Source organism: Suricata suricatta, chromosome 7 (genome assembly GCF_006229205.1).
Source record: "Suricata suricatta isolate VVHF042 chromosome 7, meerkat_22Aug2017_6uvM2_HiC, whole genome shotgun sequence".
Lineage (NCBI taxonomy): Eukaryota > Metazoa > Chordata > Mammalia > Carnivora > Herpestidae > Suricata > Suricata suricatta.
The window spans coordinates 115,895,857-115,915,992 of NC_043706.1; the positions used below are offsets into that span (position 1 = coordinate 115,895,857).

At 40.9% G+C, this 20,136-nt stretch overlaps 1 protein-coding gene across 2 annotated transcripts in view; it reads right to left on the minus strand.

The window, feature by feature from the left end:
* Nucleotides 1-20,136, minus strand: part of SLC2A12 (solute carrier family 2 member 12) — a 57,937-nt gene that overhangs the window by 13,878 nt on the left and 23,923 nt on the right. For both annotated transcript variants that reach the window (XM_029943475.1, XM_029943476.1), the window contains exon 3: nt 3,449-3,571. In XM_029943475.1, coding sequence (XP_029799335.1) covers nt 3,449-3,571 — 123 coding nt within the window. The remainder of the gene's footprint in view (nt 1-3,448; nt 3,572-20,136) is intronic.

Sequence of the window (20,136 nt, forward strand, 5' to 3'; positions counted from 1 at the left end):
AGCATGTGCACTGCGCAGTCCCTGGCTCAGCAGCAGGAAGTCCAGCCTGGGAGGGGGGAGGGGGGGTTAGTGCTGGAAGACACCAGCTCTTAACAAACACAGACTCACACTGACCACAGGCAGAGACAGTGCAAATAGCCCTGAACGGCTGCAGTCACAAATCCCAGCTGGTCAGTCAGGGAAAGTGCAGTGGGGCGGTTTGGCGAATGCAGCGTGGAAGGATCTGAGCATGTTAACTACCCGTCAGTCAGCGGTGCTGAGGTGAGGAGAAGCAGGAAGAAGGGACGGTGCTGCAGCTTTTTGGGCGCTTTTAAATACAGTCCGATCCCTTGTGCTTTCCTTGGGGCTGGCACACGCTTTAGCCAGGGGGTGCTTACTAAAGTGCTTGTAGAATCGGTCCTCCTTTCCTCTCTGGGACATGAAACCAGAATACAGAAAGTGAAAATAAGAGGGGGGCACCTCATCGAACTTGTCCTCTGTTCTGTTTTGAACACTTTCAGTAACAGGGAGCTGATGCCTTCAGAGATTCTCACCGCGTGGCGGGCTGGCCCTGCCTGTTACAAAGGTCTTCCTCACGGATTCTGAAGTTCAAGTCTACCTTTCAGGAGCTTTGGCTCAGAGGTTGTGCATTGCAGCTCTCCGTCCCTTCTTCATGGCAGCCAGGCAGACACCCGCGCTCACTTCTCATCCCTTCCCTGAGCATCTTCTCGCCCCAAACACCCAGAACTTTTGCAACTTGTCTGCACAGACTGCGGGTCACATGCCCATCTGAGACGCCCTCTCTGGACACATGGCAACCCTCTTAAAATAGCTAATCCTCTTAAAACCTTTTCCTCAGAGCTGAGCACAACGCAGCTGTATCATGCCCACGGCCCAGGAATTCGTTTCTGCCTTTATTGCTACTGGAACACTTTGCTTTTATTGCTATTGAAATCGCACTGAAAAGGCTGGTGTCCAAGGGCTTGCTGCCAGGCAGAACCCTTACAGTTGACTTTTGAAAGTAAGTACAGGTTTCCCCATTCTCGGCAATTTTGTGTTGTGCCACTTGGCTTTTACGAGAGACCGACATTAGTATCTTTTTTTGCTAACTGAGAGAAATCCAGAGAGGAGTTTTGCTCTTAGGAAGTGGGAGCTGCCTCTGTGCTTCATGCCATTTTGGCTTAGGAGAGGTTCATAGAAACACTCTACTTTCGAAAAGCGGGAGAAGCCTGTATTGCATTTCAAACTCAGTCCAGTGAAATGTCATCCACGGGTTCGTTCCAGGATTTTGAAGTGAATGCGCTTTCCCAACATTTGTTCTAAATGCAGGAGAACTTCTGAATGTGCATTAGCTCATCTCCTACATTAGCCAGCCTTCCCAGAGATTTAGGTCAGCTTTTCCCACCCCTGATCGTTTCCATTCTTCCTTCTATTTTTTAAGTAAAACTTTAAGTATAGTTGACACACATGATGTTACGCACATTTTAGGTATCAGGATAGTGATTTGACACATTTATACATTATGATGTGCTCACTCCATTTTTTTTTTTATATTTCACTTTCTCCCCATCAAAGGGCAGATAAGGGCCGTGTGTGTGTGTGTGTGTGTGTGTGTGTGTGTGTGAAGGTGAAAGGTACAGACCTATGTGTGTGATATGAGGACAGGTATGGTTGGTGCTAATGACCAGTTTCTTTGTTTCCTTTAATCTTTAGGCTATTTCTAAAAATGTGGGACATGTGAAAATTTTATGTAAAAACACAAACCATGGTTAATTAATAACTCCAAAACTGAATTTCCCAAAGTAGATGTACTAAAAAAAAGTGGTTGACAAGTAAGTAAGAAGTATAGATATATATCTTTTTGAGTACACATCCACTTTTCAAAATTTATATTTTATATATGTTATTTAGTATGTATATCAGATACATATATAATGGGAAAAGGAAAGAAAGAAAATGGCTCCTTAGTCAATTTTGGAAGATGCTAGGGAACTATTTCATTATTTTGAAAACTAGAAAATAAAGAGGACGTTTCAAGCATTTACCTTGCCTTTTTTCTATGATTCATACTTTAGGGCAGGCTCATAACAAATGAGAAGAAAGTCCTCCTTAGAGAAGTATCGATGACAAAAATTTAGAAGGAATGATGCAACAAAAATAACGGATCTGGGGCACCTGGATGGCTCATCGGTTAAGCATCCAACTTCAGCTCAGGTCATGATCTCAGGGTTCGAGCCCCGTGTCAGGCTCTGGGCTGACAGCTCAGAACCTGGAGCTGCTTCAGATTTTGTGCCTCTCTCTCTCTCTCTCTGCGCCTTGCCCACTGGTGTTCTGTTTGTTTTTTTCTCTCTCTCTCAAAAAATGAATAAAATATTAAAAAACAAACTTAAAAAAAACAGATCTGGGTGATGATCCTCAGCCCGCATGACAAAGTGGAACACAGACAGGCAGGTGACACAAAGGGTGTGCCTCTGTGGCAGGACCCCCTCCATTCTCTGTGAAGGAATTTACAGACAAACAAATGAGAAAATCTAAATCTGCTCAAGCCTCTAGATCTAAAGAGCAGCTCTCAGGAAACACAAAAGACAGAGAAGGCCGTGTGACATGACTATAATCAGCAAAACCCAGCATGGGGGAACTCTGTGAAACAAATGACCCAGTTTCTTCATCAAAAATCCAAAGGTGGGCAGGAAAAGGGAGAAATGGAGATGAAACCTACAAATTAGGAGCCGTGTCAATCAACTATAAATCAGGTTATTTGGACCATGATTCAAACAAAGTATAAAAAGTAGCAAAAGTATATAAAAAACATAAAAATAATGTAAAACTATAAAAAATATTTTTAAAAGTATAAAAAAAAGTAATTATAAGACATGGAAGACTGTGGACACAGACTGGAGATTTGATACCAAGGGATTATTATGAATATTTTTCTGTTCGATAATGATATGCAAGGATAGCTTTTCAATGTCTTATCTTTTTTTTTTAATGTTTTATTTATTTTTGATACAGAGAGAGACAGAGCATGAGAGGGGGAGGAGCAGAGAGGGGAGACACAGAACTGGAAGCAGGCTCCAGGCTCTGAGCTAGCTGTCAGCACAGAGGCCAACGCGGGGCTTGAACCCACGAATGTGAGATCTGACCTGAGCCGAAATCGGAGGCTTAACCGACTGAGCCACCCAGGCGCCCCTCAATGTCTTATCTTTTAGAGGTCCATGTGGGACTTTTATAGACAAAATGACATCCTGTCTGGGATATGACACACAACAGTTTGAAGAGAGAGGAGCTGGGGATATAAATGAATTAAGAAAGACAACTTTCAGTTGGGTGGTCCATACATCAGGTACATTCGCTTGGTGTTTGAAGGTTTCGAAAATGTCCACAGTGAAATGTCTTTTAGGTGAGTGTACTTCCCTAACATTTGTCCTAAGAGCACAAAAGGTGTTGGAGGCGAACAACGGGTCCTTACCAGTCACAGTCAAAAATGTCAGAGAGATGAGGAGGTTGATACCCCAGTTCATGCTAGACGTTAACGCCATGGCCCGTCCTCTAATTCCAGCAGGAAAAATCTCACTCAGTAGCAGCCAGGGCACTGGAAGAAAGGGAAGAGAGGGTGGGGGGCAGAGAGATGATCAAACACCCGTTGCAATGGAGAGCCAGCCCTCTGCCCTCTGCCCTCACCCTGAGTGGTTTGCAGTTGGTGAGCAGGGCTCTGTCCTTCCTTGGCAGGAGGGAAGAGGACATGCTTCCGCCTCACCTCCAGTCCAGGGAGGAAGGATTTGGGAGAAACACCGACAGAGCCTGACAATCCTGCAAGAGGGGGAGAGACAGAAGGCGCTGGTAGGTGACACCAGGCCTGAGAAATGCAAGTGGGGCAGTGGCTGAGGCCCCCTGCTGGGGAGCGACCAGAGAGGCAGCTTGGGACCTCTGGCCAAGCACAGAGCCTCAGTTCCAGACCAGCGCTCTGCTGCTATAAGTCCGGGCCCTTTCCTATGATTTCCTTTGCCCTTGACCTTGGAGCAGTCCAACATCATAGCTAATGGGTGGGTAGGAAATGGAGCCGGAAGGCAGGAGGAAGGAGGCCCTCTTCGTCTCCCTTCTCCCACTTGGTCTTCCTGACCTAGGCAAGCTGAGTGGATGGAAGCTCTGAATTCAACAGAGCTCCGAAATTTGATTATTATACCGGACTTAATGGTTGAGTGTCTGAAAGGAGACTCTTGTTGGCACAAAAACTGACCAGAACACTTTTTGTTATCTGAGAGTGACCAGGGAGCGTTATAGGACCCGCCTGATGGGATCAGAAGCTGACAGCCTTTCAAGGCCAGTTTCCCCTCATCCAGTAGCTACAAGTAAGTTCCTACAGTGGGCAGAGCACCTCATGAAACTTACTTCAAATGATCCTCCTCAAATCTTACAAGATAGGAACTATTCCTCCTATCCCTCTTTACAAGAGAAGAAAGTCAGGCTGAAAGAGTTAATAATTTGCCAAGGTCACAGGGCTCACAAGTGGCAGAGGTGTCACTGAGTCCTGGCAGTCGGTCGGTGAAACTCATGCTTCTTAATCACGGTGCTCTCTTGGTGGTGGCTTAATAAATATTTGCTAATGAATAAGTAAATGTGGAATCTAAGCCTTTGATTCTGAAGAAAGAAGGACATGGGAGCTGCCCCTGCCCCGGCTCACTGGCTAAGTCACCTTGTGCTGGAAAGCCAGCAGTTGCATACAGACCAGATGCACCATCCCAGCCCAGGGGAGGTAGCGGCAGGGTGGGGGTGGGGGGGATGGGAGAAGTGTGAAGCCACGGAGGGGCCCCACTGCGGGCAACCACTATGGTGGATCATGTGGAAACCAAGCTGTCAGCTGTGCCTCTAATTTAACAACTTGGCTCTCATGGCGAGATCAGGCTCTGGGCAGAAAACATCTGCTCATAGCAAGCCTGCTGTTTTAAAGTAAGAAAAATAAATTGAACTATAGAAGAGAGCTGGAGAAACACTTTTTCTTGGTCATCTTTTCCACGTGAATCCATATAGAGTTACCTTTCGGGTGTGGAAGAGAAATGTAACAAAAGGAACAAGATTATTACTCTCTTAATTAACAGGGACTTCAAAATTAAAATATTGTATCCTTCCCTCTGCTTCTTACCTGCAAAAAACTTTATTAGGCTCTTGCAGATTATGTCCTAGATAGGATCACATTGCTCTTAATGAGACCAGAGCAGTGCTCACACAACCTTGTCTGGCTTTGTAAGACTGGAGAATCTGGTTCTGAGTTGTGGCTCTGACAGCTGTAAATTCTGGCAAAGCCTTTGTAATGACCTGCCTTGGACAAATGCAAGATAAAATTATGTATGTGCAATTTTTTAGAGCTAAATAATCCGTGCCACTGACCGGTCCCCTATGCCCCTTATTGGCATGTTTTTTTGTCACAGTTATATGGAGGGAGGGTCTCTTGTCACCTTTTGCTCTAGCAGCCATAAGGAGGAGGTGGGGGATGGGTCATTCTTTCATTTTATTTTCTGGAGGCATTCACCCAGGTTTTCTTGATCTACTTTCATTCCCACTTCATCACCTCTAAAACCCCTTCTTATTCTCCCCACATTTATCATGACCTCCTCTTGGAATTATTTGGTGGGATTTTGGAAAATCATTGGTGGGGACATCAGACTCATGCTGGTGTTGGATGAGAACAAGCTGATCTTGCTGTAGAAAGAGGTGGAGCTCACCAACAAGAACATGGGACAGTTTCACAAAGCCCTAGTTATAAGCACTCAATCTCAACTGTCAAAGGCTTCCTAAAAGGACCCACAGTCTACACGAAAAGCCTGTACTAGGTATGCATTCAATTCAGCATCTGGGCCAGCTTCATGGGCAGTTGAACCAGTCAGTCAGTGAGCAAACTGAATGTTGAGAGAGAGACTTTCCTCCATCTCTGATAAGAGCTTGTCAGGCAAACCTTGCAACTGACGTTTCCAAAAAAGAATATATCATTACAGAAAGGTTCTACTTCTTTTTTGATCTAATGGAAAGAATTTAAGAATCGATGCCTTGGTTTATCTAATATTAACAAACTGGATGTTGTAGCAGTAGACAAGGATTTTGACAAGGATGGTTTGATCTCCCAATAAGGAGCATGTCAAGTCAAAAATAAGGAGGATATTAACTTAACAATGAGTTCAGAACCCTAAAGTCACAGATTTTTGAATTCAGAAAATGAACTAAAGTTCTGAGAATGGTCCTTGCAGCAAGGTAGAACTTAGTGAAAGGATAAGAACCTCTCCATGGCAGACTTAGGAGCAAGATGATGCCAGAATCTGAAAGGCCAAGTTCCCTGGAAAGGGTTATGAATACCCAGAGCAGAAAGAATGGAGAAGCTCTGTTTCTGATCACTAAAAAAGAACTCAGAGATGTAAACTATCACATGGGAATTTAACATGTTTATATTTGTAATGACAAGTAGGAGTCTTCTGAAAATCACCAATGTTTTTTCTAATGAGATGGTCTCATTTCTCTCCCAGAGAAAATCAAGTTATTGTCATATGCCACAGTGAGGAAGTGGTGGCTCTCTCTGGGTGTCCTTGTTCTCCCCTTCCCTGATGGCAGACCCACAGAGGATGCCTTGTGCCAACTGCACAGTGAACTCTTCTACAGTGAGTGCCACCACTGCTATTTAGCAGACCCTTAAACAATCCTCCTTGATTTCTATTATTCCACCTTTAACCCTGACATTCCAAGACTACCTTGGCAATGTGTGCCTCCATAAATGTCAGGTTCTGCACGTCCTTTTTTGTTGTTAATGTTTATTTATTTTTGAGAGAGAAAGAGACAGACAGAGCACGAGCAGAGAGGCACAGAGAGAGAGAGAGAGAGAGAGAGAGAGAGAGAGAGAGAGAGAGACAGAATGTAAAGCAGGCTCCAGGCTCCAGGCTCTGAGCTGTCAGTGCAGAGCCCAACGCAGGGCTCAAACACATGGACCACAAGAACATGACCTGAGCAAGTCAGATGCTTAACTGACTGAGCCACCCAGGTGACCCTATGCACAGGTCTCTGAGGCCTTCTTTTGTGGCTGCAAGGATAGAAGAAATTTTGGACTTGCCAGGATGCAATTTGTCCACAAGTATTGGAACTTGTATTTCACATTAAATCACCAGGGCCACCTGTCAGAACTTGCCTGATCCAAGTGAAACCTGCAAACAGTGTTTATGGCTGTACAGGCTGTCAAAAAATATGTTGAAGTATCACCATGTGCCATGGAGGACATGGACTTGCATTTGTAGGGGCCATCAGTGGAGATGACCTAGCCCACCCACAGGTCAACTGCCTGCTTATCTCCACCCCCTCCATATAAGCCACCAGAGGCTGTCACTCAGTGCCCTGTGCCTTCAGATTCAAACCCTGCAGCTCTCCAGGAACACTTTCCAGTTGGGCTGAGCTCTTCCTGATCATCCTGGCATGGTGGCTCCAGGCTTGAAAAGTTCAGGGAGGTCTTAGACTCTTACCAGAGAATTCCTAGCAACTTTGGAGGATATTCTACATTTAGGCCACAGAATTTTCAACAACTTGACACACTGGGAAGTCATGTTCTATACTTTGCAAAGGTAAAGCCAACTCCCATGGCTTTTATTGCCTATGCAAACAGCTCAAGGCACACCTAGCTCTCTGTCTGCCAAGATATCCTTTAAATATGAATATGAGAGGGAAATATGCCCATTTCCTTCCAACCAGGTGTTTAAGTCCTGGCTTCATAAGTTCCCTAAAGAAGAAAGTGTGCTCTTTAGACAGTATGCCCCAGTGTATAACACCACTTCCAGTATCAGTGATGATGCGAGAGCTTTCACTTATTTTCATTTTTAATTCTCATATTTTCCTTTCTCTCAGCCTCTCTGAGTTTTGTTCATGTCTGGCCTCTTCTAAAATAAATATTTTATTCAAGAATATTATTTTGTACTATTTAAATAAACAAAAAATAATAAATAATAAATAAATAATAAATAAAATAAAATAATAAATAATAAATACAAAAAATAAAGCCTCAATGTTCCCCAATCTTTCTATCTTCATGATTTCTGGTCAACACCAATTGAGATGAGTTTTTTCACTTTTTAAAGGATTTTTATTTATTTTTGACACAGAGACACAGAGCATGAGTGGAGGAGAGGAAGAAAGAGAGGGAAACATAGAATCCAAAGCAGGCTCCAGGCTGTCAGCACAGAGCCCAATGTGAGGCTTGAACCCACAAATCGTGAGACCATGACCTGGGTCGAAGTTAAACACTTAACTGACTGAGCCACCCAGGAGCCCCTGAAATGATTTTTTTTAATGTTTTATTTATTTTTGAGACAGAGAGAGACAGAGCATAAGCAAGGAAGGGACAGAGAGAGAGAGACAGAGAGAGAGACAGAATCAGAAGCAGGCTCCAGGCTCCGAGCTATGAGTGCAGAGCCCGATGTAGGGCTCAAACTCTCAAACTCTCCTAACTTGGGTTATGAGATCATAACCTAAGCTGAAACTGGAAGTTTAACCAACTGAGCCACCCAGGCACCCCTGAAATGATTTTTTTGAAAATATTTTAAGAGAAACTGGAATAAATGGAATAACCCTCCATTTAAAAACATCCCAGAATTAATAATGAAACTCTTTTGTGAACAGAAACAAGTTGGAAATACGACAAAGCTATTGGCAGTTGTCTTCAAACTTTCTTGCTTGTATAACCTTTAAAATAATTTGAAAAACTAAGTATTTTCTTTCCTTGTAAGTCAACATCAAACTCCCTTTCACCATAAATTTAACTGATAGCAAAGAATGCAATTTCTATGGTATTATACACTGATACATAAAATAGATCGCTTACCATTCTTTTAAATATTTCCAGTAGAATGCATTGAAATACCATACCTATCTGATATTCATCATTATCCATTTAAAAAAGCAGGAATAAGGTATCTAACATCAATTTTATATTGTTGTTCACTTTGAACTTAGTATTTTGTCTTCTTGTAATGCATTTTTAAACTTGAAAGTCTTTTGATTATTCCATTATAGTTCTATGAAAAACATTACCTTAAATTGAAATTTTAGGGGTTTCCCCCCAAGAGATTTTGATATTTTTTTCTCAGTTATTCACACAATAACTAAAGCAAAATGGATGAAAATTAAAGAAATATATTACGAATCTTTAGAAATAAACTATCATATATGAAAAGTTAAATGTATTGAAAAAAACCTCTCTTAGTGGACAGGGTTTTTTTTCTTTATTATGTACGTGTGGGTGAATGTCACTTCTAGAATAATACAACACATTTCTATTCTTCAGATGCAATTTAGTGTTTTCAAGAATAATGAAAAAAGATGGGAGCTGAAGAAATTTTATAATAGCAGTATCATTCAGTTCTTTGAATTAACAAAAAAAAGTTATTTGTAATGATATATCAGCTCATAACTTGGTTAGGTCATTCTTTAATTTTGTTGAAAGCAAGTTATTGGAAATACCTAGGTTGTGGAAAGATGTTTATCTAGTCACCAGAGTCATTTATCATTTATCCATACTACACATACAGCAACATTTCCAATTATCTTTTTGATTAGTGTTCCTGACACTTATTATTATGATACATGTTTTCTGATGGGTAATAGCTGTGCTTTTTCCACTTAAAGTGGAAGCACAGTTATTACAAGGGAGTTGAGGAAGAGGAAATTTTAGTAAGTAGATTTTCCCTAAAAAATTGAGAAATTTATTTTCTTTGACATACCATTGAAAAAGTACTCTGGAAAATGAACCCCTAGGAGTATGGCTATCCCAATTTTCAGACCACTGAACTAGGATTAAAAATGAAAAATTAAAAAAGGAATTATGAGAAATTAGTCTTTTCTTGTTTAAACTATAACTTGAATGTCATGCTTCAGGGGTAATACATTATGTGGTGCTTTTTTGATGATTGATGCATTGGACTTAACTAGGAAGGTATTATAGTTTCTAAATGTTGCAATACTTCTTGGGAAAATTCCTGACATTGTGCTCCAGAAAACAGAGAGCAGCAAAGGAATGTTTGGGCTGATTAAGATATATTAAAGCTTCAGTCTGTTTCTTTAATATCTTCACCGTCCGATGTTCACAGGCTTCAAGGGCACAGGACCACTCTGTGGTGCTGACGGAGAGGAAAGTCCAACACTTGTTTTATGTGAACAGTTGCCCACGGTAACGGAATTGATGGTGTCATTTCATTAAGTGCTGAGTTGTGCTCATGCTACAAAAATGCAGTTTTTATACAGCTTCTGTTAGGTACTGGTCTCTTGCCTCATCTAACTCCAAAGAAGAAAATAGGATTTAATTAAGCAAGGGCATATACTTCCTTGAGCCTTTCCTCTTTCGCTCAGATGCAAACTTAGTATAAAACTATTCAGATACCATTTTTAAATTTACTTTGCATTATTTTAATGGTTAACATCAGAGCACCAAATAACTCATCATTTTAATCAGTCAACATGGTCTTTAACTTCTTTAATTGGAAAAAAGGAACAGTATGGGTGGGAATATTGGTGATGACTAAAACCTCAGATTTAAAAGAAGAAAAATTTTGAAAGATGTTAAACTTACTTAACACAAACCAATGTGTGAATATGATTATTTAATGGCTACGGTTGATAATAAAACTCCTGTGTTTATAGCATAATAACTTGGTGGGCACCTGAATGGCTCACTTGGTTAAGCATCCAGCTTCAGCTCAGGTCATGATATTACAGTTTGAGAGTTCAAGCCCCACATCAGGCTGTGCACTGACAGCTCAGAGTCTGGTGCCTGCTTCAGATTCTGTATCTCCATCTCTCTCTGCCCCTCCCCTGCTCACGCTCTGTCTCTCTCTTTCTCTCTAGAACATAAATAAAAATTAAAAAATAAAATAAATAAAATAAAGCATAATAACGTATGCAGTATGCTTTTTCTCTAAAGGTATGTAATTATCCCATAAGAATTGTGGGGGGAAAAAGATGATCATAAAAATGCATTTAACTGTTATGATTCTGAATGTTAAAGACCTAAAGTCTAGGAGGAAAGAGGGAAGAATACTGAAATCTTTTTTGAAACATTCAATGTATTCTGGTCTGTAAGCTTCTCTGTTCTAAATAGGATATCTTAGAGTGAAGCAGCTAAATAAACTTCCAAATTAGAACCTTTTGTTTCACATCCCAGAATTGTCAAAATCTTGAGCCATGCAAACATCACATGAGCAATTGCTTTTTGAAGAGCTAGAGTTACTTGGGTATAAAAATCTAAATTTAGGCTCCGTAGCTCCGGGGTTAGAGCACTGGTCTTGTGAAAATCTAAATTTAAGTGTTAAGGCAGAGAATTCTTATTCTTCCAACTGCTATCCATCCTCCTAAAAGCTTGCTAAACTCCATAAAACTAAACCAAACAAAAAGTTAGACTCTTTTTTTTTAGACTCTAGTTTTATAGTGGCCTTTTTAGGGTACCTGACTTGAGAGACAATTCTCTGTGGCTCTCTCAAGGTTCTGCATGTCTTTTGAGCAAAAGCCCTGACTGTCTTTGTTCTGGGCTGTCTTTCTAAGGATGTTTGTATAACAAACAGCCTTGGATGACAGAGATAGGGTCTCCTCCAGAGCATAGGTTTGTTTACTATCCAATAAATTAAAGATCATGTCTTCCACAGATGAAATCAGGCTGGCTTACTGTCCATTATAAAAGATTTGGGTTCCCTAGGCTTGGGGCTCCTCTTCTTAAAAATAACCCATTATGTGTATAGGTGTTATCTCATTATGTTTGTAGTTAGCTTGTTTTCTCTTGTTAGTTTGCAAGTGGGCCAGCTTAGAGTTCCTGAGAGTTTGATTACTGTGGCAATGGTGTGAGTTTTCTACAAAGATCTCTTATTACTAACCACGGACTGCCCATTTACATCTGAAGGATACAAAGGGATTGTTAAGCCTGAGATAATCCATTGAAATATTTCTGTAAACTCTAATGTTAATTAAAGAAGCAAAAACAAGTCCCAAATCCCAGGCTCAGATTATCACATATTTCTCTTAGGAAAACTGTGAAGGAATTGATTCAAATCTTTTTTGTAGAGTCAAGTTTAAATACATGTAATTACTAAACCCGAGTATGAAACATTATTCCATGATATTGCTAATCTTAATCTTTGTTTTTGAGGGGAAAGCTGGGCCCCGTATTGGGAGAAAACAATAGACATCTGGAAATGATTATTTCGTTTAACATTATAATTTTTAATGGCCTTAATTTTAGGGAATTTAAACTATGAAACTTCTTAGGTCATCAAATATTGGAGATGACCTTGCATCCTGAATTGAGTAGCTTTATTCAGATATAATTTTTGGTGAAATGTACACAAGGTTCCATACACCACGCATTCCTCTCTAATTCCCTATACACTGACTCACATGAGGAGACCATGATGTAAGAACCCAGACTAGAGAGAGAGCTCCCCTTTAGTCACAGAAGTTGAGACAGTTCCAGAAACACTTTTTTGACTCATGCAACAAATGTTTATTGCAGCCCTGTTGTGGGCCAGACCCTAGGTTAGGCTGGAGGAGACAACAATGAACAAGATGGAGGATGTACACACCAAGGACGGGTCGTCTAAGTTAGCTGCACCAACTTAGAAGAGTGGACCGGTGCATGTTTCTTAGCCTACATCACACCTTTCACCCAAGCTTCAGGACTTTCTATAAACAATGTGTGGTTTCCTAGGAAGCTCTCTTGACTACAGGTAATACAGAATTAAAACATATTTTAAAGCCCAAATCTATTCATTTTAGTCTTGACCCAAGTGGAATAGTGTATAGAAGGGAGGTGATGAGAACCACGGCACCATAATTCAATTTAGGGCCACGGACCACTTCCTGTGTGTCCTGACGTGGCTTAAGCAAAATGCCTGCTGAGGTCAGTGCTGGCACGATCAGAACTATCCATGTCTTATCTGACTTTTATTAGCATGATAACTGTTTTGAGTCCACACTGCATACCAAGCACTGAACTAGGAGTGCTTTATATAGATTGCCTCACTGAACCCTATGATCACACTGTGAGGCAGACAGTATTGCCCCATTTTCCAGATAAGGGCTGAAACCTCAAGAGTTGAATTGACTTGCCCAAAGTTCTACATGCTGGAGTTGAGATTCGAGGCCAGACAGTCAGATGTGAAAGCCTGGTCGGAATTCAAATACTCCGTGGTACAGCCCCAACAGGTTTTCTTGCTTTTCTGCTAAATCTTCACTCAAGCTCATGTCCCCTCAAGGCCGCTAGACCTGTCATCATCACTGCTTCAAACCCTCTGCTCCCAGATGTGCACACCACTTTCTTCATGCAAGCCATGGCCCAATGTCACCACCCCAGAAAGGCTTTCTGTGACAATTTGACCTCCTCCACACATGCTCTTTCATTTATCCTTTCCATTATTTCTTTAATTCTCTTACCTAAACCTAGATTGGAGCATTTCTGTCCTCTTAACACTGTATTATACATGTAGTCATCTCCTTGCTTATTGCCTGTCCCCATCAATTTGTGGACCACGTTCACCCATCCCCGAATCACCACACCTGGCACTGTGCCCAGTATGTCATGGGTGAGTGATGCCCATGTGCTGCCTGAGTGAGTGAACTGATGAATCCCCACTGCTTCCTCCCTCTCCCTCTCCTCTTGGTTGCCGCATGTTGTTTTCTTGCTGGAATTTTTGCTTATTTGGTAGAAGAGTTCATGGGAGGTGGTTTGGTGGCACTTGTCATTCAGCCTGCAGTGTGAGGTTCTGCTTGAACGGGTGAATACAAAGGTAGTTAAAAGATAACAGTCACAGTCTCATTACTGAACTTAGCATGTGACGTTGGACAAATTCCTTCCACCTGCTTTCATGAATAGATACTAGTCATGAGACGGAAGAGGAGGTTAATTAATTAAATTATGAACATAGGAATATTTGAATTTTTAAAAATCCTAATTATTGTGAAAAGAACAGCCACACATATTTTTTTCTGTGTTACAGTGGCTACTTTAAAGAGGGCTGGGTCTATATACAAATATCACCTCAAATGAACTCATAAGATAATAATTTCATGCCTTGGGCTCAGGCTCATCTGTGCTTTACTTTTGAACATGAATAAAACAGAAATCTTCATGTGGCTCTATGTCCTCATGGTGTCGGGAACCTCTTGCTCAACCCTGAAGTTTGAACCATGATGAACAAATATCCTGTAATTAGAAGGAGCTAAGTGACAATCAGGACCACCCCGGAAGCACAGTAGAGGGTAAGGTTAAGATTTTGAGCATATTTTAAAGAGAAAAATGAGGGATGGAAAGTAGAATGTTGAATAAAATTCTCTAATAGAAAAGTGGAGTCTGTATCTTGACTTCTTTTGATGGAAGAGTTTTTATATTAGTAACAGAAAAATTGAAGGGAGACACTTTTAACCTTTTTAGGCCATGAGCCCTTCAGCAAGCTGATGAAGATAATGGATTCCTTCTCTGAATAATATTTTTAAATGCATAAAATAAAATATGTAATATTTTAAATGCATAAAATAAAATATGTAAGATGCATAAAATAAAATATGTAAAATATGTAAAGTAAAATATGTAAAATAAAATATGTACTGACCAAATCCGTGCTCCTCCTGAATTCAAATTCTAGGGTAACTTTATTATTTTACAATTAGGGAAACAGAGGACCAGAAAATAAAATGATGTGGGGCATGTACTTTAACCTAAAAACGGAAACACTTTTTTGGCTGAAGAAACTATGTTGTGATCTAATACAATTAAGGAATGTTGTTCTAAGTCAATCCATATTTAAGAAGATTTAATAAAAATTGGGGCGCCTGGATGGCTCAGTGAGTTGAGCATCTGATTTCAGCTCAGGTCGTGATCTCACAGTTCGTGGGTTTGAGCCCCGCATCAGGTTCTGTGGTGACAGCTCAGAGCCTGGAGCCTGTCTTCAGATTCTGTGACTCCCTCTCTCTCTGCCCCTCATTCTCTCAAAAATGAATAAATATTAAAAAAATATTTTAAAAAAAGAAGGTTTAATAAAAATGATTTCATCTTGCTTTCAATTTTACTTTAGAAAAGCAACCTCTTTTCCTGTTATACACAAAGGATTTGCATCTATTACAAGCAATAAACTCTTTAAATGAAACTCCTGGGCAATAATCACATTGGATTAGTTAGTTTTATTATGCATTCAACATCTGGTATGAAATCCTTTCTCCTAATAAAAATCTTCTTTAAAGTCTAACTGGGTTGCACAGTGTATACTAATGCTCTAGAATACAATTTTGGTGATCGAATTGGAATTCCTAGGGTATGTTTTCTTTAAAAAGGAAAAACTACAACATAATATACAGACATACATGACTGACTCTTGGCAAGAAAAAAAAGGACAGTTGTCAGATCTTCTAGAAAACTCTAGAAGAATCAATTCCAAAGCACGTGTATGAAATGACCACTTGTTCTCTACAGAGGGGAAGATTCGGGATTCTTCCTCAGGCTGCATGCCCCCAAGACTCATGTGTGAACATGCAGGTCTTTAGGGTTATTTATTTCTTTTACTCAACATGCAGTTATATGACCCTCTGAGTGCCAGTGTTTAAGGACTTTATTATGAGCTGTTTATCTTAACAATGCTATGATGTAATTTATAATCATAACCATATTTATAAGTGATAAATAAGAGGCACAGAGAAGATAACTAACGTCCCTAAGGTTGCACAGCTGCCCAGTGACAGAGTTGAGAGTCAATCCAGGCAGTGCCCTATTCCAAAGCCCATGCTTTTCCTTTTCTTAGTAATTGAACCCATAGCTTGTTACCTACATGTCACCCAGCTCAGTCTTGGGAACTGCAATTATAAGCTGGAAAAACCATGAGACAAAGGGTCATTCCTTTTCCCACACCCAAACCTCCTTCAACCATGAGATTCTCCACCTCATTAGCACAGGAACTCTCTTCCTTATAGAGCGGCAAAAAGTAGAGATGTCCAAGACAAATCTGGGGCTACTTTCAGATACTCTGACTCTGAAATTCCCACCTAATGCTTCATGACATAACAAAGAAAAAGCCCTAAATGCCTCCCACTATCTATTTCCAAGCCCTCCAAATGTCCCTATATCTTATCTGATGGGAAAAACTGGAAAGATTTTTGGAAATATGCCCAAGTGATGGATTGTTCCACAGAAAGCCTCATGATAGTGGGTCAGGGACAGCTCATGCGGTGCCTCACCTGCCATGGACAGCTTGACACATGTAAAAACCACACTTTGAGATCTTTCTTATATTTGTATCTCATTCTAAAACTCCTCCCCCTCCCTCAATGCTTCCTCTTAGATACACAAATATATTCCTTCATGGTTTTCAAATAGACTTATGCAGAGCTCACTTAAAGGAGGGGAAGGGAAAAAAGTGAGATGCCACTTCTTCCCTCAAAGATCTTATTCTAATAACTATGTTGGGTTAATAAACCAAAACAAACACACCGAAGCAATACACTTTGTCATTAAGGACTCAGTGGTGTTATCACATTTGTGACTTCCACTTACATCAAACTCAACAGCATCCCAAACATTCATACGTGCTTCAACTCACTTGATGCTCACTATGCCCTATGAGATAGAACAAGGGTTATTATGCACAATTCATAGACTAGAAACAGCTTCAGAGAAGATAAATGACTTAAGGATCATGCAGCCAGAAGGTACAAGAGCTGGAATTAGAGGAACCCAGCTTTTCTGATTTTAAATTCAGGCTCTTTGTAGCCCAGAACCAGACCACTCTACATTAGAAATACTTCACAGTTCACGAAAGGACCTCTAAGAAACTGAGTGAAACCATAAAGGAGACAAGACTTTCACTAAGCTCTAAAGACAGGAGGGATCTGGGTAGAGGAGACGGGGAAGGAAAAGGGACCATAACAAGGGTCTGTGTCTCTTGACCAGGGTGTGGAGCCTTGGAGACACAGCAGCGCAAAGAGGTAAAGCATGGCTTCACTGCACAAGGGCAGGGGGCTCTCCTCACCTTGCCATCCATATGAAGTCTACATGTGCTTCTGTATGAATGGTGGCCCCGGAGCACAATGCCACTGATTACAAGATGGAACTGGGGAAGATGATGGAGGCCCTTAGAAATCACACCATCTTTCCCTCAGTGTTGGGTGAGGTAGTCATAGAAAGAGGATGCCTGAGGTTCCTGATGCCTGGGGATGCCGTCCTACGTCTGTGTGATCTGTCTCCATCTCCTTTCTTTTCTATAAAAGGAATATGTTGGACGAGAGAATTTCTAATCTTTATTTCATCTTGAAAGGCATTTGACTGCTCTGATGTAGTAGAAAGTAGGAAGTCATGGAAGATTTGTGAGCTGTGGTGACATGAGAAACATGGTAGTTAAGGAGATCCCGATGGAGGATGGGAGGGTATGGGAAAGATCTGCAATGTAAGAGGACTACAGGAAGGGTCTTTCAGGAATCAAGGAATGAGATCCGGGTAGACCACAATGGCAGAACTGGGAAGGGAAAGATCAACACAGGAGCCATTTGTGAGAGGAAATGCAAGAGCACTTGGTCATTGACTGGACTGGGAAAAGGCATTAGAGCATCAGACCGAATGACACACCGCATGGAAAAGAAAGGGACATTCCCGGGTCTCGGGGAGAAATGAATTCAGCACTGAGCTTCCTGCATTGCACTGATAGTGAAGCATCAAAGTGGAAAAATCCTGTACTCTTTAGGAAAAAAGGAACTAGAAGTCTTATGACACGATAGAACTAGAGATAAATGAGAGTCATCAGCTGCAGGGAGATAATGATCATTCCTGAGAAAATAGATGTGAAGGCTTTTATAATGCATTAGCAAAAGAGTATTTTTTATTTGTTTCCTAGCTAAAGAAACGAAAGCCAAGAGACATTGAGGTAATGACCTCACCTCTTTTTTTAGAAGTAGATGGAATGAAAGCTAGTCATACATTATAGCAATTAATGTTTTAATTAAAAGAAATAAATATCTATCACAGCATTTGAAGACAGAATTCAGGACCCTTGACCTTCTGGGATATTTTTTGCCATATTCATATCTATTCTCTCTTAGGCCAGAGTTATTACTATGGCGATTTTGTAATGCATGGATCTAGTTAGGCTGGAACTACATTCCCCAGAATTCCCTCGCTTGTGTAGTTTTGGTGAGGGTTGGCCGGAAGAGAAATTGGCATGAGGCTTGGAAGGCCAAAATAACACATCAGAACCTGTGCTGGGTCCTAGATATCACTAGGGCTGTGATCGGCTCCCTTTCCCTGCTGGTTGCAGGGACTAGCCAGTGCCACCAGGTCTCGGGACTCTCCTCCTGCTGTCAGGGCTCTGCAGAGAAGGACACCTTTTTTTCTACAGGTGGTCAGCGTCATCAGAGTCGATGTGGTGAGAGACAGATGTGGGCTCCAGTTTCTTCTCGTGGATTCCAGCTTGTCATGGCTTTGAGTCCATCTTTTCTTCCCGGGGCCCTGCAGACCTGCTGAGACTGCGGCCACAGCCAGGTGCACTGACAGCAGGCTTCCGCACGCTTCTTCCAGATGAGTGGCTTTCTCCTTTCCCTCTCACCTCCCCGCTCCAAACCTTTGCTTTCTCTACAACTACGTGAGGGGCAACCGTTGTGACAAGTTCCTTGTCCCCTATCACTTACAGTGGTTCTGCTTCCCTGACAGACTTGCTCATACTCTCTCATTAGGTAGGCCTTTCTTTACCCAGCCTCTCTTTAAGTGACTGTACTTTGTGTCTTCCACTTATTCTCAAGGACCCATTAGCTATCAGAAAAGGGTGATGAAATTTTAAAATGCATCTTTGTATTTTTAAATAGTCATCATGATAGACTGAGAACCAATAATTAAGTACTGGCTCCACAGAGGTTGGGGACTCCATCTATGGGCTTCTGGTACTTGATCTTGGAAGCCTTCACAGCACCCAGGACTCCCAGTCACCAAGCAAGAGAGAAAGAAACACCTATCTTATTGAATTCACTGTTATTTTAGTCTTTGTCATGGCCGAGCTTGAAATCTAACCAAATAACCATTAAACATTATCTTAATCAAGTTTAGTCATTCAAGTAAGTGCACATCAAAAACTTCTGTATTCTTATCATTGCCCTCTCTTTCTCTTATCCTGTAGCTCAGCCTTATAAATGTACATGCTCACTTACCTAGCAGAGCTTCAGAAAAAGAGAGGCTGTCTCTATCTTGCATAAAATGCAGAGTGATGCATTTAATAGCCTCACGTGATAGGCAATCCTACACTATTTCTATTCATTCTTACTTCTAAAGTATCTTCATGGAGGACTGAACTAAAAGCAATTAACATTTATTTTCAAGACCAACAGAGGACTGTCTATTCTTGTCTTGGGCTAGGATTAACACTGAATTTCAGAAGACAAGAGGCATTTTCTTTTTCTTTTTTTTTCTCAATGCTTATTCATTTTTGAGAAAGAGAGCATGAGTAGGGGAGCGAGGGAGACACAGAATCCGAAGCAGATTCCAGGCTCTTAGCTGTCAGCACAAAGCCTGACGCAGGGCTTGAACTCACCACCTGTGAGATCAGGAACTGAGCTGAAGTTGGATGCTTAACCAACTGAGCCACCCAGGTGCCCTAAGAGGTATTTTCAATTATGTGAGCAAGTCACTTACTTCACTTCTGTGAGATATAGTGCCATCATTTGTAAAATTTGGTGAACATTCTTTTTTCACAGGCTGTTCTGAAGGTAAAATGAAATACTGCAAAGTATGTAAAACCTTCCTAACACAGTATTTGACATAATAGGTGTCAATAAATATTAGTTGAATCTAAAGCCTAGATTATATTTTAAATGAATTAGTAGAAAATGCTATTTAAATAATACTAAAAGGTAAATAACAAACAGCCCCCACTAATTTCTTCCAAAATCAAACTGGGTTTTCTTAAAAGGGAAATTCTTGTTCTAATTCAATAATAATAATCAAATGATAAGCTAGTGACTGAGAATTTGCTGCATTTTTCAAAGTTACCCAAAAATTAAAGAGAGGAGGAGAATATGACCTAGGGAAAACTCTTACTATGAGTACGTGGGTTCTGGCAGTTTACGATCAATGTCTGATGTAATATGTGCCATGTCATAATCTCTGTTAAACTGGAAGCTTCTCTGACT